This window comes from Anas acuta, chromosome 4, assembly GCF_963932015.1.
Source record: "Anas acuta chromosome 4, bAnaAcu1.1, whole genome shotgun sequence".
NCBI lineage: Eukaryota > Metazoa > Chordata > Aves > Anseriformes > Anatidae > Anas > Anas acuta.
Window position 1 is genome coordinate 47,208,767 of NC_088982.1, and position 25,476 is coordinate 47,234,242.

The window sequence follows — 25,476 nt, forward strand, 5'->3', positions numbered from 1 at the left end:
ATAGGTATTACCTGAAGAACAACATGGAAACAGAAACTCTTTGTTCAGATGAGGATGCTCAAGAGTTACTAAGAGAAAGTCAAATTTCTCTACTACAGCTCAGTACTGTTGAGGTGGCTACTCAGCTCTCCATGAGAAACTTTGAGCTATTCCGTAACATTGAACCCACAGAATACATAGATGACTTGTTTAAACTGAAATCAAAAACAGGTTGCACTAATCTAAAGAAGTTCGAAGAAGTGATAAATCAAGAAACATTCTGGGTAGCTTCTGAGATTCTAAGAGAAACCAACCAGCTGAAAAGGATGAAAATCATCAAGCATTTCATTAAGATAGCACTACACTGCAGAGAATGCAAGAACTTCAACTCGATGTTTGCTATCATTAGGTATTGCACCTTAATAATTGTAATTCTGAATAAAAAACAAAGCTTTATTTATAAATAAAAAAATGTAATTAAAAATGTTTTAAAAAATGTATTAAACAGAGTAAACTAATTTATACTGCCAACCTCAGTACCTGACAATGCAATAAGGAAAGTATTTTCCAGAAATCTGAACTTGATGTGGAAATGCTTGCTAAAATATTATTAGTAATGCTACTGTTTGTGTACTTATTGCTCAAGATGGCGAGGCTAGAGGCACTGTCAACATGACAGTAGAGAAACTACTAAACTTACCTAAAAACAAAGACCAAAAAATCAGGTATATGAAAAAGAATGATAATGTTATCATAAATGAATGGGTTATTTTCCAAAAGGAAGCTCATTTTATAGTTCCCAGTATCTTGAATTCATTGAGACGTGATATGTTAACTGTGGTTTCCTTTGTATCAGCAGTTTCTTGGAAAACTCTGATAATAGTCAATAACAGATTACATTGCTATATGATAAGCTGCAAATAAAGGTCTTTTAATAAGAACAAAAAAAGGTACTAAAATCTGAAACAGAAACTTTTCTTAGTAGTACTGTAGTAAAATAAAAAAGCAGGAAATTATAATGTTTGTGGTTTTACGCATTTGTAAAACATTCTTATTTCCTTTGGAGTCTCCCAAGTTATGCAGGAAAATGAAACCTAAAAAATTAAATACTGCCTCCTATGAAAAAGCTTGGGCAAGCTGCATTATCAGTGATGATTTTATGAGTGTCTGGCAAAAGCCCATGCCACATTGAATCAACAGACTGACTGTGACACTTGTTCTGAAGATCATTGGGCTTGAATACTATCCAATTAAACATGGCAAACTCTGAAGTTGAGGATGCATGTTAATAATCAGTCAGCATTTGCCAGACATAAAAATCTAAAGATTTAGCTCAGTTATTTCAGCAGGCGTCAGTAACAAATAAGCAGCCTACCTACTAGCAAGAACTTGAATAAGGGAGAGGTTCTACATAGCAAGCTTCTTGATAGTTAGAAATGAATAGCAAGACAGGCTTGCTGCTGTGTAATATACGTCCTTTACTGATGTCATTAAGGGAGGGGAAAACATTTTTGTAGCAGCTACAGCTTTAGAATAGCTTCATATACAGAGTCTGTTATAACTATTTGATCTAGATACAACAAAGTCAGATGGAGTATTGCAGCAAGAAGTTGGGTTGCTGTGCTATCACTATCTAAATAGTATGTAGGTAGAATTTTTTTTTCTGCCAGTCTGAGGTACTTCTGTATTTTGATATTGTTATCCAATTCAGATGCTATTCCAAAGCAGTTAGAATAAGTGCAGGCAATTAAATCTTGTGGAGAATTTGTACAAGTGTAACTTTTATCTGCTTTTGATTACATCATGCAGATATCTTCAGTTTTTCCAGCTTTTATAAAAATGAAATTAATTGCTCTGTAATACATGCTGGCAAAAGGAAATTTTTCAATTCTGTTATTTTATTGATATTGCTGTGCTGTACTATTCTGGATAGATGGTATTTTTCCTGTACAAAATTTAACGTGACCTTTTATAGGATTTATTTTTTTTCTTTCCATTCCTCTTGAACTTCTTGCACTTTTTTTTTGTTGTTTCAAGTGGCCTGAATTTGGCACCAGTTGCAAGGCTCCGAACTACTTGGGAAAAGCTTCCAAGCAAGTATGAAAAACTGTTTCAAGATCTACAGGACTTGTTTGATCCATCTAGGAACATGGCAAAATATCGTAATGTCCTTAACAGTCAAAACCTGCAGCCCCCTATTATTCCCTTGTTTCCTGTTATCAAAAAAGACCTTACATTCCTTCATGAAGGTAAAAGCAGAAATACATCATCTTTTACTGGCTAAGGAGAACCAACTTTGCTACATAATAAACAATGTTCTTAATTGTTGTTGATTCTAGGAAATGATTCAAAAGTGGAGGGCTTGGTCAACTTTGAGAAGCTGAGGATGATTGCGAAGGAAATACGCCATGTTGGTCGTATGGCATCTGTTAACATGGATCCTGCTTTAATGTTTAGAACTAGGTAAGTTTGTTGTCTAAGGCAGAGCTTTTCTCAACTGAGGGAAAGCTAGGTGAAAAAGGTGCTTTTCAAATGCCCCTCTGTGTACTTGGAAGAAAAATATATTAGTTATTTTCCTATCAGCAGGCCCTCGGTAGTTGTTCAGTGAGCTCCATATGCACAGAAGGTTTTTCACTTTCATGGTTGGCCTCTACCTCTTTCGTGTTGAATTGGATTACTATGAGGATTCTTTTTCTTGTTAACAAATTACCAAGATTGTGTATTGTATATATCAAAGCCAGTTCTAAAATTGGAGAAATCACGCAATTCTGAGTTTATGAATACATACATATAAATAAATGTTTTATATTATTTCTTAGCTGCTAGTTATTTTATATATATATAAAATAATAATAATAAGAAGAAGAGCTTCCAACACTGCGAGGGAGAGGAAGACACTCCTGAACACATGTATTAGTCTGTTTGAAATGTCCATGTGTGAAAGCCTTATTGCTTTGATTAAATAGAAATGGGAGTATATCTGAAATAGTTTAAGCTAGTGTTGTTAGAAAATGTGGAGTGAATGATCTTTGGCTTGATGTTAGACCAGCTTTTTGCATATTCTTTTTCTTAATTCGAACTAGAAGAGTTTATAATATCTGACTGCCCAAGTCAAGGCTCTTTTTAATGTTTGTGGGCTTCCAGAACTGCTTGTCCTTGGGTCTGGTCTTTTTCTTTCTGAGCTTATGATCTTTCTCTGTCTCTTAAACCCATGCTTTACTCTTCCTGGCTCTCACTTGCAGGAAGAAGAAGTGGAGGAGTTTGGGGTAAGTGGTTGGAGACAACACACAGCCCTTATCATTTTCTTCCCTTATCATTTGCATTGTTTCCTACTTGCTATCTTTAATTTTCTGGTGCTTTGACATTTTTTCTTTCATTAACCCACTTTTTTTTTTTTTTTTTTTTTTTTTTAACTGATGGTATGTGTTAGGCCAGAATTGCATTTGCTTTTGAGGTTAAAACACAAAAACAGTAGAATATTTGTAAGTGATTGTAGATATCAGTGGGGTGTTTCCCCCCCCACATTTACAATTTCAATTGCCAAAGAAAATGACTTTCACTGAAAGGAAAATTATAGAATTGGAAGTTTGCAACAGCTGAAAAATTGCTGTTGACTTTCTTATGCCTAATAAGCACTTAGCACAAATACAAATGTTAAAACTCACAAATCTGCTAAACTAACTTTTTTCACACTACAATGTAGCCATCATTTTTACACTTAACAATTCAGGAACAATGCATAGCTTTCATATATACATACATACACGAAAATGTGCATGACTTTTATTTCATCATGAACCAGCTGATTGTTTTATTTACCAAAAAGCTATTTCAAGGAAGTTTTATTCCATAAAGCTCGGCTTTATGTTTTGTATGTGGTCTGATTTTAGAAGTATTTAGGGAGCTTTCAAAACTCCTTCTATTATTTGTATTTAAATATGAACCTCAGCTACAGTCTTCTGTCAGCATTGCCTTGCTGCATGAGCTTTTCCTAATGCTCCAATCTTCTGAGTAACTGGCTTATGTGAGAGAACTAGCCTGAATGCTTTTCTCAGTGTGTGAAGTGATACTGCCTAGTTGGAGCAGAACAGGTTAAAATATTTATGTAATTTAAATAGTGCCTGTAACCAAGTAAAAAGATTTCCTGACCCTCATCCTTCTATCTGTTTGACTTACTGGAATGAGGCATGTGAGCTTTGACCATAGACTGACATTCATGCAATCTTTTGCATGTTTCATGTTTGTTAAGTGATACTGTGTTTGGACTAAGTCATGCTTTTCCTTTCTTTCTCCCCCATTCCTTTACTCCAGGTCTCTCAGCCAGGGCAGTACAAATGCAGCTGTGCTGGATGTTGCACAAACGGGGGGTCATAAAAAGCGTGTCCGTCGCAGCTCTTTCCTTAATGCTAAAAAACTGTATGAAGATGCTCAGATGGCACGGAAAGTAAAGCAGTATCTCTCAAACTTGGATCTGGAAATGGATGAAGAGAGCCTCCAGACTCTCTCTCTGCAGTGTGAGCCAGCCACCAACACATGTGAGCATTGACATTTGGTATGGGTTGTAAGGAGGCTGTTAAATATACTTCTGTTTCTTCTGCAAGGAAATCATTGGGAATGGTAACTAGACAATATTACCATTGAAAATGATGTCTAATTATTGGCAAGTATTAAATCTTAAGGAAATCATCTTATGGATTAACAATATATTAAAATAGCATTTATGTAGGAGACAAGATTTTTGGAATAATGTGGTGCTGCAGTGCATAACCGTTCTTTTGATTTGTGTGTGTGAAGGATGTGGAGAAGCCAAGTGTTTTTCTACCATTCTGATGTACTTGGGCTATTGGTGTGAATAGGGCTGGTCGTCCCAGATGACTTGAATTTGAGAAGGGAAAGGGCATGGCTTCATGTCTAGATATTTCAGAGACATCATGAAGAACTGTACCTGGTGGTAGCTGGAAATCAGTTATACTTAATTTGAGGGAATACTGTATCTTATGTCCTTGCTTCAGGGTAGCAAAAAAAAATATGCTAATTATAATGTGATTATGTACCCCAACTTTATAATAGAAATTATGCTTATCTTAAACAAATTGCCATCCTTATGATAGCTCAGCTTAACTTCTGGTCACATTTTTGATAACTACATCAATAGTCATTGTATAAGAGTTTTATTTTGAGAAAGTTATATATGTTAAAATATGTACAATCTTTGATAAAGTACGTATTTTAAATTGAATTAAATCTCCCCCTCTTTTCCTCCTCTTTGGTTCTCTCAACATATATCCTACTACATTCATTGATTCAGTATATGAGCATATTTTAATTATTAATTGGAGGGCTTTACATTTCTCGGGTTGAAACTCACACTATATTTGTAGCTCATAGTCATTCTTTGCTTTCTCCTGTTTCTTGCAAAGTGCCAAAGAATACAGGAGACAAGCGATCTGGAAAATCTGAGACATCACCGGTGGCTCCCCGGGCAGGAATCCAGCAGAAAGTGCAGCAGCAGCAGCAACATAAAGTAAACCAAGCATTGCAGGTCCCTGCTGTATCTCTTTATCCCTCTCGCAAGAAAGTGCCCGTCAAAGACCTCCCACCATTTGGTAAGTCAAACAAAGAAGCGAAAGGTTTGATTGGTTCATGTCAGGGAAGTACTTCTAATCAAATCAGATACAGACATTTATTTCTAGTAGTAGTGCCTGCAAGTTATGCCAGTTTCATGCAGTGTATATATAAAATTTTCTTCTCTGGAAATGGGAAGAAAGAAATCTGCTAGGAAAGCATCCTTCTGATTTAACTTCCAAATCTGTGTTCTAATGCATGCAACATGTGAATCATTAAGAACTTCCTACATATCACTTAAATGACTTTTAAAAGCTTTTAATAAGTATAAATAGTATAATCAGCCCTTCCATTTCCCTTACATGATGGTAATTTAACAATAAATGAAGTCTGATTTATCCTTGTATTAATTTTACTTGTGCACTGCTTAGACTGTTGGAAAAGAGATTAGAAGCAGCAAAATGGGCAAGAAACAATTCAATCTTCATCTAGTTCTTCTTGATTTTACCGTTAAATTTTAATGTTAAAAGGACTTTGAAGCATTTTTGCTCATGGTGGGAAAGTTTCTGAAAACTGACTGGGTTATGCTGATGAAGGATCTGTAAATTATTGATATTGTGATCCAACAGATCAAAGACAAAATCTGTGGAATGCTTTAAAATAACTTCTACCACAAAAATTTGCAAAACTGTCAGAGAAGCTCCATCTTCACTTTTAAGACTATGCCAGTGAGGGGAAGAGAAAGATAGTTGTTGCCTCAAAAAAGCAATTCTTTGTCCTAGATCTTTACATCATACATCATCTTCAGGATGTTGTTACTCTTTAGTTTGCCAAAATAAGCTAGTGCAGAAATAGTTCTCTAAAGGGAGAAAGACAACCACAGGATGGCCTTGTTTTGTAAGCCTAATCTTATTAATCTTTCTGGCTTTCTTTGCCCTTCTAGACTGCTTTGTGAATGGAAAAAATTGTACTATGTAAACCTTGACTAACCAGTGAGATTTGAGGGTCTTGTGCGTTCTCACCATTTTAGTTCAAGTTTGCCAGTAACCACTACAATACGTATTCCTGATTTATAGATCAGGAATGTATAGGCATTGCATTGTGAAACACCAACTCTGGATTACGTTTTCTGCCATAAAATATTTATTTTAGTTGGCCAAAATGAAACACGGACTTCACTAAAATGCAAAAATAAAGCACTACATTTGAGCAGGAGTAGGCTTAAAATTTGTTTCATTTAAACTGGTGTCAAAAACTCACAAAAAAAAAAAAAGAAGGGGGAGGAGGAGAGGGGAAAGAATGTTTTTTTTTTGTTTTTTTTTGTTTTTTTCCTATATGGTGTTCCCTCTATAAATGCATAGTGAAATGGGAAGATGTATTTATATTGGACTTAACATCTGCCTACATTCATTCTTAAAGGCATTAACTCCCCCCAAGCTTTAAAGAAAATTCTTTCATTATCTGAAGAAGGAAGTCTGGACCGTCACAAGAAACAATCTGAAGACACAATATCAAGTGCATCTTCACAGCTGTCTTCTCCTCCCACCTCACCCCAGAGTTCTCCAAGGAAAGGTACTGGGCATAAAACATTTCTCATTCTGTTTCCTAAAGGTCATAGACTTTGGAAACTGCTGGGAGAGGATTTTTATGGTCAGGATGAATTACTAGTGCTCTTTCTTATGTCACATGTGGTCAGCAAGAGAGGAGGAGGTAGTGCACCAGTGTAATAACTGGAAGTCCTACTCGTTAGCAGGAAAGAAAGCCTGAACTGATACAGGGTGATGATGCATGAGGTCACTCTACAGCTGCTTCTGACAAAAATATTCCAATCGTCAGTGTCTTCTGCCAGTAAAATGCAAGTCGCTGTATCAAGATACTAACATTAATTGAGTTCATTAACCTATTAAAGGAATTATTTATTGTGTCATGCATCTAAATGGGGTGTAACCTATGGATGACAAGCAGGCTTCAGATATTTGGGATATGAATGACTAATAAATAACACTTTACAAGCAGCATAACTAATTATTCAAACAATGTGTATTTGTACTTGAGGAATGGTATTGAACTTTAGAACTTTCTTGACTGAGTTCAGTTTTAATGATTTCACAAAACTATTTAAAAAATGAATTAAGGTTATTCAAAAAGGTTTGTTTTTTGTTTTAGCCTGTTTGCTATTTCATTTTGCTTGTTCTGATAGTAAATCGAAGAAACAGAATTTTCTTTTTTTGTTTACGCACAAGTGAGTTGGGAAGTATCATAGCCTAGCTGTATTGCAGACAACTTCTAGTTTATTTGCTTTTCAGAAAATCATTAACGTTGCATTTAAGTTATATAATACGTTATGTTAAAATACATATATTGGGATTCAGTCTCCATAATAAAAGTTCAGATTGCTAAAGAGATCAGTGTTTTGGAGACTTTCCTGTAGCAGTAACTTTTCACAAACTGCACGGGGTTGATAGGGATTGGAACCTTGTATACCACTTTCTTATCAAGTGGATAGTTAAACCCTTTACTTAACCTAGTTTGTGGTAGCACTTGTCAGCTGAGACCCTCTGGTTCCAGACTAATGAACTTAACCAGTTCCTTCTCTCTTCTTGGAATTGAGAGCAGTAACAACTAACAAGTCACCATAGACCTCTGGGATAGGTCCAATTGGAAAAGACCTGAGATCTAAAAAGGGGAGAGATTAATATGGGAAGAAAATACAAATAAATACCTATCCCAAGTCTCTATTGAAGTTATCTTTACTAAGGTCAGATGGAGGAGGATGTTATGTAGAGGAGAGTTAGGTTATCATCTTCAGTCCTTGTAAGATCTCAGCATGATTTCCCTCAAATGATTTATCAGCAAAGAATGAATTTAGATAACTTTGGTCAGTCCTTGTGCATTTCTTGAAAAAGGAATTGGGATTCTGTCTGTGGCTTATAGTGAGAGAAGATATTTTATTGTTCAAAAAAAAAGAAAATCATAGTGGTGATTTTAAATTTAAATTAAAAAAAAAAAATCCTCAGCTAGGTGGTGACATGAACAAAATGGAATGTTCTTTCAGAAAATCTGGCAGCAGTAATTCTGTATTCTCAGTGAATGTGAATTGGGATAGATTACTTGAAGTCATCTTGACAGTTAGTACAGACTAAAAGCAAAAATTGAGAACTGCAATTGCTTGTAGATGTGTGTTGCTTAATAATGTTTAACTTTTAAGAGCATTCAGCACAATTTTTTCCAACGCTAAAACAACAGCTGAATTTGCCCATGTGACATTTCATAGTTTGCAGATTTTATTGCAGTTTGGCAGTGTTAATGCTACCTCCAAATTACCATGTAATTCTGTTAATACATGATTATTGTCTTTTGGAATATTATTCATTAGCCAAGTACCACAAAGAAAACTTGAAAACCCTGAATTATTATTACTTTTTTAAATTTAATTGAAACAACACTTCAGCCACGGTACGTAATAAGCAGTCAGCCCAGGCATCTATGCTTCATGTTATATCTGTTGTTCATCTCTGAATTGTAGTGTTAGAGAACATGTATGAAGTCTTCTGGATTACATTTAAGCGTTAATCTTGTCCAGTAAACTTCTTCTGGCCCAGTCTTGGTGGCAGTATTTAAATACAGGCTATTTTTTCATCAGAAGTAAGATTTCATGATGTAGGAACACAAATGTAATGCATTTGAAAATATTTTTGGGGAGGAAAGTAGAGAGTAGAAGGTGAGCAGCTGGTTTCTAAATGAGTAATTCATATTTCCACAGTCTTAAACTTATTAAGAAATAGAGCGTACAATGTTATAAAGTTAGGCTGCTTGTTTTTTTGTCTCTTGCAGTGCTGCTTCTGTAAATAAAATGTTATCATACTTCTGATTTACTACTGCTACTGTAGTAAATATTGCCAGCTGCCTGGGGATAGCTGAGCAGGCTTCTAAGAGTCTGATTAACGTCATGTTCCCTTTGCAGGCTATACTTTGGCTCCCAGTGGCACAGTGGATAACTTTTCAGATTCTGGTCACAGCGAAATTTCTTCTAGATCCAGTATTGTCAGCAATTCCTCTTTTGACTCCATGCCAGTCTCCCTGCATGATGAGAGGAGACAGAGGCATTCTGTCAGCATTGTGGAGACAAATCTTGGTGTGGGAAGGATTGATAGAAGGATCATGATTGAACCAGATCAATACAGCTTAGGGTACGAACTTTATTCTTACTTTCATTATACTTGCATATAGTGTGTGTGTGGCATGTTTTTGTATATATGTCTCTCTCAAATATTCTTTTCTAACCTGCTCTTAAATCCCACTATTTAAATGCTGAATCTTGTGATAATGCTACATTTTCTGACAAGAAAATGTTTTGCCCTCCTGAGCCTATTATGAGGTCTACAGCAGTAAGACCTAACTTCCAGTAGACCTTATCTGAGCATTTAGTATTGCTGCAGACTGTCTTCTCTTTGTGGCAGACTGGTATTCTAGTCTGTTTTTTTAGGTGAAGAATTACCTGAATTAGATGACAGATTATTGATACAATTATTCAGGGTCCAAGCTGAGAAGAGAAATAGCTAGTAATTTGCCAGTCTGCTTTATAGAAAAGTGCAGATATATATAAGTCAAACATTTTACCCTAAATCTCTCTACTAGTCAACAATAATTGGAAGCTAAAATTCACACTAGGCTGCTGGTTTTCTAGGTAATTTTCTAGGTAATTAACTTCTGTAATGGTGGGTAAGCTAGTGCTGTGAGGAGTTCTCTGAATCTCTGTGTGTGAGTCTTGGTCTGAAAATAATTGGAGCTCTGGCTCTGGTTTAGTCACCAGTTGTTTTTCTGAGCTGTTATTTGGAAGCTTCAGTTTTCTGAATGGTTTCGGGGCTTTTAGTCCTGTGGGGTCTGTGGATGGCAGGCCTGTTCCAAAATGGGCGTACTTCAGCTCTGGGAATCCCAGGCTATGCAAGCTCTTTATTCAGAGGTCTTAAATATTTGGAAGACCAGGATCCCAGTCTGTGTTGCAAGCTGCCCTGGAACCACAAATCCCAGAAGCCCTGATCGCTGCTAAACAAAGCTGACACTTAGTCAGTTTTGCAGCTGCTGTGCAAGTTAATAGTGTCAGACTTACTCCATCACTGAAAGGCTATGGAGAGCATACTTGTTCTAGGAAGCAACGTGTTTCCAAAACTAATGCTAAAATAAATTTCCTTTGCAAGAAATACTGTAAAGTTGGCATTCAGAGTTTCCTAAGCAGTAAAGGATGTGAAAAGCAGAAGCCTAAACCTGAACTGCAGCCACCTACTGCTAAGGCTCAGTTCCTGACTTATGATCCTTTACTTTGCTTGTCTGGAAAAGCACTAGGAACCTATCTATCAGTGCTGTTTGCTTGCCTTAAAAGGGCTGCTGCAAAGTTAAGATTTTACCTTTTGAAATGGCTTCACTGTAGCACTAAGTTTCATCAGGATAGCTGTCCAGTAATTCTTCTTTTTGCTTTTATTAAGGATGAGCTTGAAGGGAAAGTTTTCTATGCTTTGAATTAGTCTTTAAAGTAAATAGAATGTAAATTGCATCAAAACCTCCAATATGCTAGCTTTTTTGTTGATTGTCAGATTCTTTGTGTTTTGCAAGTGAGCTCCACTTTCAACACTGGATTTCTTTTTTTTCTCTTCAATGTGTCCCTAGCTCTTTTGCACCACTGCCAGAGAACAGAGGCCTGTATGCTGGAGCAACTGTGCTGTCTTCTCCTAGTACAGAAGAACTGTCACAGGATCAGGGGGACAGAGCTTCGCTTGATGCAGCTGACAGTGGCCGTGGTAGCTGGACTTCTTGCTCGAGTGGTTCTCATGACAACATACAAACAATACAGCACCAGAGAAGCTGGGAGACGCTGCCTTTTGGACATGCTCATTTTGATAATTCAGGCGATGGGGCAGGACTCTGGGCCTCAGGCAGTCATATGGACCAACTGATTTTCCCCGATCATGGCACAAAGTATGGCAGGCAAAGTCAAGGTAGGGAGGGCCTTGATCAAGCACAGTCCAGAGCAAGCTGGGCATCCTCAACAGGCTACTGGGGAGAGGACTCAGAAGGTGACACAGGTACCATAAAGCGGAGGGGTGGGAAGGATGTTTCCATTGAAGCTGAAACCAGTAGCATAACGTCTGTACCAGCAGAGGAGTCCAAACCAGCTCCCATGCCCACACACATACCGGCATCATCCAGCAGTACAAAGGGGCTTATTGGTAAGTTCATTTTTGTTTGCCATGAATTACTTTAATTCATTTGCCTACAGTACTTAGTATTGTTCTAAAACTATTTTTCTATTGTCTGGTGTGATTGTAAAGCAAAACTAAACATTTTGTAGTTTCTCTCAAATTTTGCCCTTTAACTGTGCTTTTATTGCTGGAGAAAATATCACTTATTGTTAATTCTCAGTTCTTGCAGCTCCTTTGTGTTTCAAGAGAGTCTGCCATACATCAAAAAACTAGCTCAACTGCTGGACAGTGTTTTGAGAAAGTTGATGTATTTAGGTGTCTGTTCTGAAATGAGAATTACGCTTCACAGTAAGGCTCTGTATTCTATATTTAGGTATCTATAAATGTGGCCTGATTTATATTTTTAGCAGTGTTTTCCTTTATACATTTGTATGACTTGTCTGATGATTCCTGACTTCTGAATGTTCCTTACTTCTGAAAACAAGGTCACTTTGGGCTTAAATACCAGCTGAGATGTTTCTTTAGGCTGATGAAACTTAAGAGGTTCCGAAGAAATTAGAGCTGAAATGCATTTATAGTCATTCAACAAAGTAAAGATCAGATAAGGTATAAATTAATATAAAGGGGGCTTTGGCAAGGTTTCACATTTTTCTCATATTGTTCCTTCTGCACATCTCAGATATCCTTGGTCCATCTGAGACCTCTGCAGGGTTTGTTTTTGGTTTTTCATTCCTTTCCTTCCTCTTTGCTGTGGGTGCCTTTCCTCACCTTAATATGAAGAATGATCTAAAAGCCATTTTACCACGACACAGATGAAAAAGTCTGGCAGATTAAGGTCATGCTGAGACCATTGTGATAAACTGCTTTTCCATTTTCAGCCAAAGTATATTGCTTAGCAATGGCCCATTGCCTCAAAGCTTGGGTGCAGATCTGAATCCCTGAACTATGAAGAGAAGGAAGCTCTTCAGTTCAGTACTTGAGGTTCTGATTTGTGCCAGTCTCTAATTTTACTCTTTGTTGCACTTGGTTTCCACCAGAATGTGGAACAAGCATGCTTCCAAATTTGCCTCTTGAGGCAGTGCTTAGCAGTACATTTTTAGACTTCAGAGAATGTGAAAGCGATCTGAAAATGGCAGCTGCATGCTTCCATGCACTTCAGTACTATTCACTATCCTGCAAATGTTGCTCTGGGTATCACTGATCTCTTGCTATACTTCAACAGATATTTTTTTTTTTTCCTACAGAATTTCTGCTGTATCAAAATTACTTTTCAGAAATCCCTTTGAATAAAATTTCTCAGATTTTTTTCATGTTACTCTGCTTGGTTAAAAGAATTTGTGCAAGAAATATATTTGGATTCCATTTGGATGTCCATTTGTTTTTGCTAATTGCAAGGCATTTATCTGTAAAATCCCACCAGCCCAATAGCACCAGTCAGTTTTAAGCTTGTAGTGCCTGTTCAGTCAATTTCATACTGCATAATGCAGGGTGATATTGTCCTCATCAGTTGTGCAAGAATATAGGATGTGACAAGCCAGGGAAAGTGAATTTGCTGTGCTAGAGGTTTTTTTCTGCAGTGTTTGCCTTTGTACTGGAAGTTAAGTGACCATGTTAAAGAGCTAGACCCTCAAAAAGTGTTAAGAATTAAAGTCCAAATTAATTGGTTTAAATATGTAATTCCAAAATACAGAGTCATAAAAAGCAATGTCTATCTGCTCTGTTCCTAAAGGTGTTTAAAATTCTTAACCTCTCTTTCTTCCCTTGAAATTCTTTGCAAGAGTGAACTTCTAAGCATGTCCAGAGTTAAGTCTTATTCAGGTAAACTTAAGCCTCAGTGAGATCCGCACGCTAATTGATGGTCTCCTCTTCTCCTGTGCAAAATGTAATCCAATCATTGTTCTTATGGGAATTCCCTGATGGTTTAATTTTGCAGAGATTACAACCGTATGAACAGTGGACAACGAAAGCATGAGAAGGACATCCATTTCTGTTATCTCTTGAAACTGTAGCTTATGTCTCATTTAGGAAGATTTTTATGATAAAATGATGTCAGGTCCTTGTCCTTTTTTTTTTTTTCCTTCCCTGCAAGATGCTAAAAACAAGACATTTAGGGACAAAGTCAATCTTCAGGATCAATACAGTAGTGTATTTGGGGAGCTGCCTGTATTCTTGATGGCTGCCACTTGTGTGGACTCCTGGAGTTGTTTACATCACTGGTCTCTGTGACCAGTTGATGTCTTCTTCGATGTAATTGGTGGGACAACTTCAGCTGCCAAGTTTGAACAAACTCCTCTTGTAATTTGGTGAATTTTATTGAACTAATACTTCACTACTGGAAGGATATCTATATCCTGTGTATGTTGTATGTTCTATGCTTTCTTGTGTGGTTTACTTCTCAAGATCTCATTATCTATTGTAGAGTATTTGACTTTTATCCATCCTTCTTAAGGATTTTTTTTTTTTCTGGGAACTTGAGTTTGCTGCTGTTTAACTCTCACTGTTTATTTTTCTTTAAGCAGTTTTCTTATTATCTCTTAAAATAATGTTTGCTCTTTTTTTCTTTTTTTTTTTTTTTTTTTTCTGCAGCACGAAAAGAGGGTCGGTATCGGGAACCACCTCCAACTCCTCCTGGTTATGTAGGAATACCTATTGCTGAGTTTGCAGAAGGTGTTTCCCATCCAACCAGAAAGCCTCCAGATTACAACATAGCACTTCAGAGGTCTAGAATGGTGGCACGGACATGTGAGACCCATGGGACATCAACTCAACAGCAGCAGTCGCATGGCCATTCAACTAGCAGGCCTGTGAACAAACCTCAGTGGCACAAACCAAATGAGTCAGATCCACGTCTTGCTCACTATCAGTCTCAAGGGTTTTCCGCAGAGGAAGATGGTAAATTTTTAATTGTTAGATTTTGAATATGCTGCATGCAGAAATGTTCAGTCTTTTCACAGACACAATGCAGATTACACAGTAGAAATTCTTCCCATAATTTGAGCTCTTCCATCTTTCAAACCTTGCTGTTTGTTTACTTTTGGAAGGGGTGAAAATGAGTTCATCTAAAACATTTAAAATTTGGAATGTAGGTCCACCTGAATCTTCTTGGACAGCCAAGCAGTTGACTTAGACAACTTCTCTGGAGGCGCCTATGATCCAGGTAAAATCCTGGTTGCCATAAAAATGCATAATGCTTGGCGCTAGCCATGCATTTAATAGTCAAAAGACTTATTCTGGTCTACAGAAATACTTGCCCCAGAGAGTGTCCTTGGTCAGGTTTAGATGGATGGTCACTCAGCACACTAGCTGAAACTCTTACAGTTGTGGACACTGGGTATTCCACACCAATTGCTACACATAACCAGCCCACTATGATTTTGCTATCTCGCTTGCCAAAGTGTGTTTGTATCTTTATGCTTTAGCTTGGCTATGGCGGTACAAAGACTCTGCAGACATAATCTTTCTGTTTTTCTGTGGAGTGCAAGTGTAGCTGTATTACATCTTCAGGGCTAGATGCTCACAATTTAGGCAGGGTAGTGCCCAAATGACGTGTCCGAATCTTTGATGCTTCGTTTTGCTTAATGGTAGAAAGGCTAACCTTCCCCTTCCCTCCCTAACTGCTTAGATACTAAATCTTTATGTGCAGGATGAACTCTGCAATTGAGCATGATGAAAAAGATGAGGCTTCTTTAATAGAACTACCTCAAACTTTAAGAATTCCCATGGTAGTTTGGGAATTTTAATCTTTTTTTATCAGTAACAACTAAAGCTGTGCTCAATTTTTATGCAATCTTAATTTAAATAAATCAGTAGAAAATAGTAACTTCTGGCGGATATTTCCAGGGAAAAATGTAAGAACAGCTTTATGAAGCTGTTAGATATCTAGGGGTAGCTGTTGTGTTCTCAGGCTGAGGAACTGCACCTAGCTCAGAGCGGTTGTCTTATTTTTTTTGAGAACAGAATTTCAAAGAGGTACTTTTCATGAGACCTGAAATGTAAAGTGATTTAGATTTGTTTTTACATATATACCTAAATGAAAGGAATGGAAAACACGTGAACATAGTACAGGTTGTTTCATTCAGTAGCAGTCTTGTTCTGCGTGAACTAAATTATATTTTCCCCTATCCTATTGTGTTTGCAGAAGATGAGCAAGTCTCTGCTGTGTAAGACTTGGGGCTTTTCTGGATCCAGAGTGAGCCACCTTAAAGGAGAGCACAAGAAGACGTCCCTAGAATAGGAGCCTTGGAACTATAGTTAAAGGATGGTGGACCTGTTTGCCTCCTTCCCTGCCTTAAAGCAGCATGGGGCTTCTTCCTCTGCCCCTCCCCTCTGTCCCCCTCCCCTTGCATGTGAAATACTGTGAAGAAATCGCCCTGGCACTTTTCAAACTGTGTTGCTTGAAATGCACAGTGCAGCAATCTCCAAGCTACCACTGTCGCTGTCTGCCACATCACACAGTATCATTCCAAATTCCAAGATCATCACATCAGGATGATAACTCTGGCTGCACTTCCCAATGCCTGGAAGGGTTTTTAAATCTTCCTTTTCAATTTTAATCACAACCCTAGCACTTAGTCTCGTTGGGATAACGGGATGAGCTAGTTGTCGATTTACATTTGGCCTTTAACCTACAAAGAGAAAATGCATTGAAATCCTTCAAGGAGGCAGTGCTTATTTGCTTGTTTACAATGCCTTTGTTACAATTTTGTATGTTTGTGTTCTGAGATCAAATACTGCGTCTGCATAGTAACTACAGTATTATTTCGTACCTGTAAGTAGGGTTGCCAGCCTGAGCTCCCGGACAGGATATTGCTATCACGTGGCTGAGCAGGGCAGAAGGGAAGGCAGAGGTTGCAGGACACGGCCTTTCCCAACCATCTCGCTTCACCCATAGCGTGCCCCACCCTGGGACCTCCAAAATGTGTGCCCGTTAGCAGGAACGGCACCAGCAGCCGGGTCTAGTGTCAGTGCAGCACCGCGTGCGTGCACCTACCTACCCAGTGAAGGACCAGAGGACGCTGTGTCTCCCATACCTGTGCCTTGTGGAATACAGGGCGGCATGCTCTAAACAGCGTCCCATTCTAACGAGACAGACGGCAACCCCACCTTTAAGTTATATATTATTTTTATTTTATTTTTTTTACTATATAGTAGTTATATTGAAAGAGAAATTAACTGGATAACATTGCAGTGAAGGCAAGCTGGGATGTCACAGCTCCTGTCAGCTGTTAATACTGATTTAATAACCTCCACCTTGACTTTGGCATTAGGGGATAAACAAGCCTTTAAGTAAAGAAAAATAACCCGTTTAGATATGTCAGCCTTTGCAATGCAGAAATAGTCACAACTGTTAATGGCTTCGTGGAACACTGCATGTGTAGAGAAGGCCAATGTGTAGCAACCACCTGCTCACAGCTGCTATTAACCCTATAATGACTGAAATGACCCTCCCCTCTATTTTTGTGTTGTTTTTGCACAGACTCCGGAGAAGTGAAGGCTGCCAATCCGAGTAGTACTCAAATGTGAGGAACTGCTGGTCTTGGATTTTTTTTTTCCATTGAACTCAGCTGATCATATTGATCAGTAGATAAACGTAAATAGCTTCAACTTTTAAAGATCAAATTGCAGTGTTTTTTCACTGTATCAAGCAAATGTCAGTGCTTTATTTAATTCTCTCTCCTGTAATCATAGCTTTTGTCTATTTGCTTATATATCACATTGTCAATTATGCATTTGTAATTTTACATGTAATATGCATTATTTGCCAGTTTTATTCTCAAGGCTATGGACCTCATGTGCATATAGAAATACAGAATCCTAGCTCTATCACAAGTTGCACAAATGTTATATAAGCATTAAGTAATTGTAGACCATAGGACTGCTAATCTCAGTTCGCTCTGTGATGTCAAGTGCAGAATGTACAATTTACTGGTGATTTCCTCATACTTTTGATACTACTTGTACCTGTATGTCTTTTAGAAAGACATTGGTGGAGTCTGTATCCCTTTTGTATTTTTAATACAATAATTGTACATATTGGTTATATTTTTGTTGAAAATGGTAGAAATGTACTATGTTTATGCTTCTACATCCAGTTTGTATGAAGCTGGAAAATAAATAAATATAACATTAATGAAGTCCATATTGATTCTTATGCATTTTACATGTTCCACATACTTGAACAAATTTATGAAAAAATTTTACTTCTCTGTGTATTAATATTAAAGGGACATTGCCAAGTGATGTGGGCAAACTATTGGTGTGGAGTTTTTCTTCATGTAGTTATGCTGCTGTTGGTATGTGTACTGAATGAGAGTGAGTGATATGTTGTGTGTCCCCACCAGAAACATTAGAGAAGCTGAAAGGAGGAGTTCCTAGAGCAATGGCCCTACGTACCTATAGCATGTAAACAGTTTTAAAGGCAGGATCGTGTTGATTTGGCCTTCTGTATGGTGTGAAAGTAAAGAACGCGTGTTGTAAAATGTGGGTAGGGAGAAGTATGGAAAATGATCCCTTGCAGTTTTTACTGAAAAAAAGGTATTTCAAGTAATAAAGGTCACCCAGTAGTCTCCCCAGTAATAAAAGTTCATATTAAACTCAATTCAATGTCAAATCTGTAGTTTTTGTTGTTGTTGTTTTCTCAGATGTTAGATTGGTTTATTATTTTCAGTAGTATAGGATATAGGAGACTGGTTTAAAATGTCACTGCTAAAGCCTTTATCAGCTATATCTCACTTAACTTTAAAATGTTTGACAGGCATTGTTTCCAAGTTTAAAAATAATTTATTGGGGGGAAAAAGATTTATATACAATAAATACATTTTTAGATAGTAAAAAATATTCTCTGTATAGATTTTAATTGCTTATAACATTACTCTAGAAATGTTCCACACTTAAAGCAATGATAAGCTAGTTAAAAAGGATTGAGAGATATAGGACTTGTGCAAATATTCTCTTTGCATCACTGGAATCTCTAGTGCTGTAAGGGGAAGTTACAGCGAGTATTAGCTTTGTGTGGTGTGCATGGGTGGAAGTAATCTCAGCTACTCTGTGGTTAATGCTTATTGGGTAAATTTCAATGATCTAGAGAAATGTTGTTGGTTATGACGTTAATAGAATGAAAGTACATTCTCACATGTTTTATCTGCAAATTTCACCTTCGGTAATACTAAAGGTGCATTGTTAGGGAAATAATTCTTATCAGTTTTGAGGTATGTGAACTGTTTGCATGTGTCAACTTTTTTCTGGGCACTTTGTGTAACGCTGAATTAGGCAGCATTCCCTCTCCTACTGCTTATGCCTGCCTTCTGTAATGCATACTCTTTCATAATACTGTAATTCATCCTGTGTTTAGAACACATTATGTAGAGGCAGCCTCAACACTCGTCCAATCACGTGGCTTAATTCACTGTGGATTGGGAGATGAAGAATGCTTACCACAGAAACCAATTCAGTAGAGGTGAAGGTATGATTTATGAGATAGATTTTATAGTTGTTCAAGAGCATTCACTCAGAATTTTGTACTTGACTGTGTGGATGCAGGAAGATGTGGAAAAGTGTACCACTGATGGCTAGGACTTGGTATTATATTAAGAAATTGCAAAAGACCCAAATCTAAGAAAAATGTTCTGTCTGCAGAAGTGTCATTCAGTATCTGTACCTTTTTATAACTTTTAACTGAAACTTGTTGAGGTAAAGGCTACATCTTTATGCTGTACATTAAACACTGGAGTCGGCTGTAAATGTCATGAAAGCTGAGGTATTACATGTACTTCTTCACTGGACTAACCTCAGGCACCTGAAGTATGATCACTTTATTTTTATAAATCTGGGCCTAAAATACTGGGTACACCTAAAGTACAGAGCACTTTCTATTTAATAATAATGCATTTTAAAAAATGATAACGCTTTGTTTGCTTCAAAATAGGTGGGAAATGAAGCAAGTTCAAGACTTCCTGTCTCATGGACTGTACAATGCTTGAGATAAAATCAGCTCTGGGAAATGCAAGTAATTACAAGTATTTGATACTTCTGTATTACCTGATATGTGATGAAACCTCAAGAAGACTTCTATGGACAAAGCTTGTGTAGTACCACCAGTCACTTTACCGTCCATTAAATGACACAGATCTACTGTGGAAAATATGAATATTGTTAAGAATACTCTTAAAATTGAGCCACTCAGGAGAAAGCAGCCATCTGAGATGATCAGTGTATTTTGGCCACCTATCCTTAGGTCATCCTGCAAGACTCTTAAGTTCTTACAGTCTTGCATGTGAAAAAGGCATGCTTTGAGAGAAGGCTGGGAGTGAAAGTAGGTTTATTACTGATGTGAAATGGAAGTCAAATACTTTGTTTTCCATTGAAAATGTGATAAATGAAAGCTTCTAGCTTTTACTAGGATATGAAAATCTTTAAACCTTTGTGTGTTCATATACAGCAACTATCCCAGAATAAGTATGTATGCCCTAGGTACGAGAATATCAGCTAGTATTTAAATTTCTAAACTGACACTATTATATTATAGGAACAAGCCAGGAAGCTATAAATCTTGAGGGCATTCAACTATTGGCGACCTCAAACTGCATAATCTAAACTGATACAGTTTGAGGGAAGAAAAAAAAACAAAAAAAAAATCTTTACTTGTCCCAGGGTCAGTAGCTGTGGCACAGATAAATTGCCTTAGGTGTTGTGCTCAATCTTTTTTGAGGCCAATCTTTTTTGAGGCTTATCTCATCACTGGAGGAATATGAGGGTTTTTGGTTTTGTTTTGTTTTTTACTGGTTTCTATTGAGTTTTGTATAGTAAATAAGATCTTCTGAGCTGTGGCTTTGTCTAAGAGGAGGTAGTTTGCGTGACACCAGTGTGGCATTGCTTCCTTCTTGTCTGTGGTCTGTACCCAAGTGAAACGTAGGGAATTGCATTGATATAAAGCAAATTTTCAATCCTTCGGCCTGCTTTTCAAAATCAATGTACAACTAGGAAGGGGTGTTCTGATTCAGTAATGAAGGGAACCCTTGTGTAATCCCCCAAGACATGTTTGGTGTTGGGATGAGCATGCCTCTGGTGCTGGTTTTCTGAAGGGGGAAGGCTTTTCCGCAGCCTCCTAGTCAAAAGGTTAAGAGCTTACGTGCACCTCTACAAATGCCTATGCTACTCTCACCTCAAGTGTTCTTCAACCAGAGTACCTCTTGTCCTGTGTTCTTGCTTTCTCATCAGAATTAGCTAAGCATCAGGAGGACAGGTAGGGGAGTGGAAAAGCCTTTCTGAATCCGGTGCATTTTTAATTTTTTACTATACATGTCCCAAACTGCTCTTTTTAAGTGCTTTGTTAACTAAGGCCGGGTATCTTTGGCTGCTTCTCCTCTTCCCAGCACAAATGTGCTTTTCCTCCTCCTGCCTCTTTTGTTGTTCTTCAGATGCAGTTCTCCTGCCTTGTTGACCTCTTCCTGTTGCTTTATTAGCTGCCTGCTCACAGTTTCTCTGTGCTTCCTTGCAGAACACTGTACCACCCATTTCCTTCCTTCCCAAATGGGGCCTGTGTGCACGCCTCAGAAACAATGGACGGAGGCAGCATTTCGGTGCTCAGAAAGCTTGAAAGGAGCGCACCCAGGCAGGGCAAGTTCAGGCTTTGTTTCTTTGTCTGCGTGTACATAGCCCTTTTCCCAATTGTTTCCCCAAAGCTGGTTTGTTCAGCACCCTATAGATAACCAAAGCATTGTACTTGCTTTGTACTTGGCAGTAGTTACGACTTGATGAATGTAGAACTGCTTCGACTCACTGAAGACTACCAGTAACAAAAAGCTCACTGAAGACTACCAGAAACAACAAGCTTGGGACCCATGGAGGGAGCTGGGGAGGGGAGACCTGGGGGTGGTGTGGTTCTGGCCTGGCTTCTCCAGCCCAAGCAGGGATCTTAAAATGTAGAAAGCTCTGGTGTGTAATTAAAAGGATCTAGTCTGACTCTTAAAAAAAATATATATATATATATTTATATTATAAATATATATTTTTATATTATAAATATATATTTATATATTTATTTATATTTATTTCTGCTGCTTTTAATCATGTTTGACCGATATCCATACTCTCTAGAAAAGCATGTTTCCTTCCAAATTAGTGTTGGAGAACTCGTGCTGTTACAGACTTGTACAGGACTGCAGTTCCCTCGTTGCAGGTACTGCAGCATTTTCTGGGCTGGGGGGAATCAGGCAAGGGGGGTCTCTGCTCTCACACTGGCACCACAAGTGGTAGTCCCTCCACAGGGAAGGGCAGTGGTGCTCAGTTGGGCTGAAGCTTTCTGCTTGTGTATTTTGCCCTCTCTTTGCCAGACCTGACACATGACAGGCCTATTTAATGCTTCTGAACTCTTCTTTCCTGCAGTTCCTTGGAGGTTGTTTCTGGTTCCTGGATGTTTAAGCCTGTGAACCTGCTGGGGTTAAGGAGCCAATGGGATACATCCTCCTTCTCTTCTTGAGTGGGATGTAATGTAGCAATTGCAGTCAGCTTGGAGCAGCTTGCAAATCCTAATAGCTGCTGAATAGCTGAATGTGTTTAGGTATTTAGTATGGTTTTTCCTTTAGGGGGTTGGGCTAAGGCTTGCAAACATCAGCAAGTGTCCTGTAAAGCAATATTGCAGCCAATTTTATTTCCCCAGGTATCTCTGGCAGGCATTTGAAGTTATGTCTGTAGTTCCCTTCACATTACCTTTGCATTAGGCACATGAAAATGTCCTCACTGGTGGGCAAGGCTCTATTAAAGACTTACTTTTACATCTGGTTGGCACCTTGAGGACAAATGTTTTCAAAATTTCTCTCCACGTGTAGAGTGTAGCCACTCTCTTTATTCATGTTGATATCACCTGTAATTATCACTAACTGGGATGGGTTGGCTTAGTTTTTGCGCAAATTGCCTGGATGGGATGTAAACACTGCCTTGGTGTCTTTACAACTGTTGGCCTGGGGTTAAGTGCCTGATTGCAGCAATTTTGCCTTTGTTTCCCAGGACTGGTGTTTGTCTTTGAGTGCAGTGAGTTCTTCCTGAGGCAGGTGTTGTGCTCTCTGCATCTTTTACAATGTTTTCAAACCTCTGAGCTGCTGGGGTGTCACAATACGATGTTTGGTCTTGATATGTTTTTGATTTTTTTTCTCATCTATTATATTAATCATTTGTCAGGTTTAGGGTCATTGACGTTTCTGAATTTGTATGGTTTAACTGAAATCAGGAGTTTGTAGTAATCAGGTGTTTGTAGTGAAATCAGGTGTTGTAGTAATACCTGCAGTGTCAGCCTTTTTTCCCTTCTTGGTTGTGAATTTGTCCTTGGTTTTAAAGTTGTCCTCATGAGTGTGTCCGTGTAATTTTAATACCTGTGGTTGAAATTTCATTCTCTTTTGCCTGCTGTTGAAGAAATCAGCACAGCTGAATGCATTTACTGCCAGCTGTTGTGTTGGTATTCTGTTCCTCTGCATCTGGTGCTAGTCCAAGTGTCACAAACATTTTTCCCCCCTGTTTTGAAGCAAACTAATGCAGTAAGCACACCACACACTCAACACTTAAATGAGCTTATCTTGGGCATGCTCTCATTTGCAATAGTCAGTGTCTTCTGGCCAACACACAGGATATTTTCCCTTGAAGATGTTTCTCAGCATGTAGGCAAATGGATATGAAATAAAATGCTGATTTTTTTTCCCCCTGTATCTTAAGAAGTCCTGGCTTGTATGGTTATAATATTCTTCACACAGTTCATAGGTGCCTGAATAACTTACTGTTGTTCATGGCAGCTGGTCCCACGCTTTCTTTAGTCCCTATTTGCAGTCTTTGTAACATGGAGGATGCATAACTGCATGTGTTGCTGTCATTCTCTGGGCTTCACATCATGGAAAGGAGAAATGCGCTCATTTGTAATCAATAGGAAAATAATCATGCTGTGTTTTTTTAGCAAGATTTCTGTAAGAAATGGTTATAGATAGCCCATTCAGTTCAGTGATCTACCTTTATTTCGCCCCCTCCCTGACGTTGCGGCTGTATCACCCAGTGTTCCAAGTATCAGACTGTTTCATTAAGATGCAGACCTGAGTTGTATTTCATTCTAGTGAGCATTCCCGAAGACTATGTGAGTCGCTACCTACTTTTCCCAGAGCAGAAAGCTCCAGTTGAACTCACCCCGCAGCAATCGGCATTCTGTAAGTGAGAGGGTCCTGCCCTCAGCCCCTGTGGGCATTTATGAAGGTTGCCTCTTGACGTGGGTCACCAGCAAACAGCATCGTGCTTGAAAGCGTGAGCTTTTAAGGATTTCTGATGCCCTGAATGTGCACATAAATAAAAGGTGGGGGAAGAAGACAAATTGCAGGCCTGCTGAAAGCGGTCGTGTTCTCCTGCATGCCGAATGAGCTGCTTGACAGTGGTTCAGGTTCCGGTGGCACGAGGGGCTGCAGGCTCTCTCCTGGGCTGTCCCATTTCCAGCACATCACGAATCCCTGCCAGCTCTGTGTCCTTGCTGAGGACAAGGGCACGGAGCTCACTTAGCCCAGTGATCAGTGGCGATCTTTTGATTATTCGTCTAGGTTCATCACATAAATTGCTGTTGCTACTGTTTGGGGCTCGTATGTTAATGCTCTATGTTATTTTACTGCTTTCCTTTTCCCTTTAGCTGTAGTTCTTAGGATCTTTTTGAATTTAGCCTGCAGCAACAGCTCATATTAAATATTGGTACATTGTGTCAGCACAAGGTGCCCTTCAGTCCCCTCCCCACTTCACTTTCACTTACCACATCTAACCTGGGTACTTAATTTAGACTGAAAGCCCTCCGAGAAAGGCAATATATGTGTGGATAACTTTTATTTATTTCCCTAACAAAGATGACTTTTTTCTTTCTGGAAGCATGGTCTGCATTGCCAAGGTTTAAAAAATAAATTATTAAATTAAAGATACACACTTAAACAGTTAAACCCAAAACAAAACAAAAAACACTGCTTGCTCAGTGAAGGTCACCTTCTTTCACCTGAAATATTATTTTGTAAATGAAATGTGCTGGGATTTTAGAAACATGGAATTGGCCAGATGTACGCAATCAATACCTTTCACAAATCTGCTAAAAATATGTACTTAATAGAACGCTGCATGCTGATGACATAGCAGTTATTCCTGTTACAATAAATTGTGCTTTTGAAGATGAATGTTCAGCTAAATTTTTTGACCTCTTACCTCACCTTATACTTAGGGAAGAAAAATAGTGATGGAATGACTGCAACTTGTGTTGTTACAGTGGTCTGGAGAATGTGTACAGATATAATACTCATTTCAGTCTTCACCTTTTACCTGTTACAAGCAATGACTTTAGCACTTCCAGCTTCTCATTACCAAATGGCATGTTTCATCTCAAGGAGACAGGTGTATGAGGAAGGTAATTAGCCCAAGGCATCGGGTGGATATCACGCAGACCTCACCTTCTCTCAGTAACCTGGGTACGTTTGTGTTCTGGCCAAACCACAAGTGCGCAGACCACAGAGAGTACCCACAAAAAAATCTCGAATGCACTTAGTTTTCACAAGAAGGTGTGGTAGTAATTCTTTCACTAGTAGTGTTATAAGTGTCAATCAGGTAAGATCAGATGTCTTTTCTTGCCATAAATTAGTGATAAAAATAATCCCAAACTAATATACAGAACAAAGTACAATTCAGGGAACAGGGTATAAAAATAATGAGAAAATTACTCCTTAAAATGTGTCATGAGAAG

General features: G+C 38.2%; 1 protein-coding gene across 13 annotated transcripts in view; it reads left to right on the top strand.

Moving 5' to 3' along the window:
- RAPGEF2 (Rap guanine nucleotide exchange factor 2) overlaps positions 1 to 17,994 on the top strand; it is a 181,172-nt gene extending 163,178 nt beyond the window's left edge. For 6 of the 13 annotated variants that reach the window (XM_068681094.1, XM_068681087.1, XM_068681095.1 and 3 more), the window contains 11 exons: positions 5 to 388; positions 2,017 to 2,228; positions 2,319 to 2,442; positions 3,222 to 3,245; positions 4,291 to 4,514; positions 5,400 to 5,585; positions 6,964 to 7,116; positions 9,509 to 9,734; positions 11,209 to 11,768; positions 14,328 to 14,633; positions 17,218 to 17,994. In XM_068681094.1, the coding sequence (XP_068537195.1) occupies positions 5 to 388; positions 2,017 to 2,228; positions 2,319 to 2,442; positions 3,222 to 3,245; positions 4,291 to 4,514; positions 5,400 to 5,585; positions 6,964 to 7,116; positions 9,509 to 9,734; positions 11,209 to 11,768; positions 14,328 to 14,633; positions 17,218 to 17,264 (2,446 nt within the window). In that variant the 3' untranslated portion in view covers positions 17,265 to 17,994. The other 7 variants (XM_068681090.1, XM_068681093.1, XM_068681100.1 and 4 more) reach the window with 4 other exon arrangements.
- The last annotated feature ends 7,482 nt before the right edge of the window (positions 17,995 to 25,476 follow it).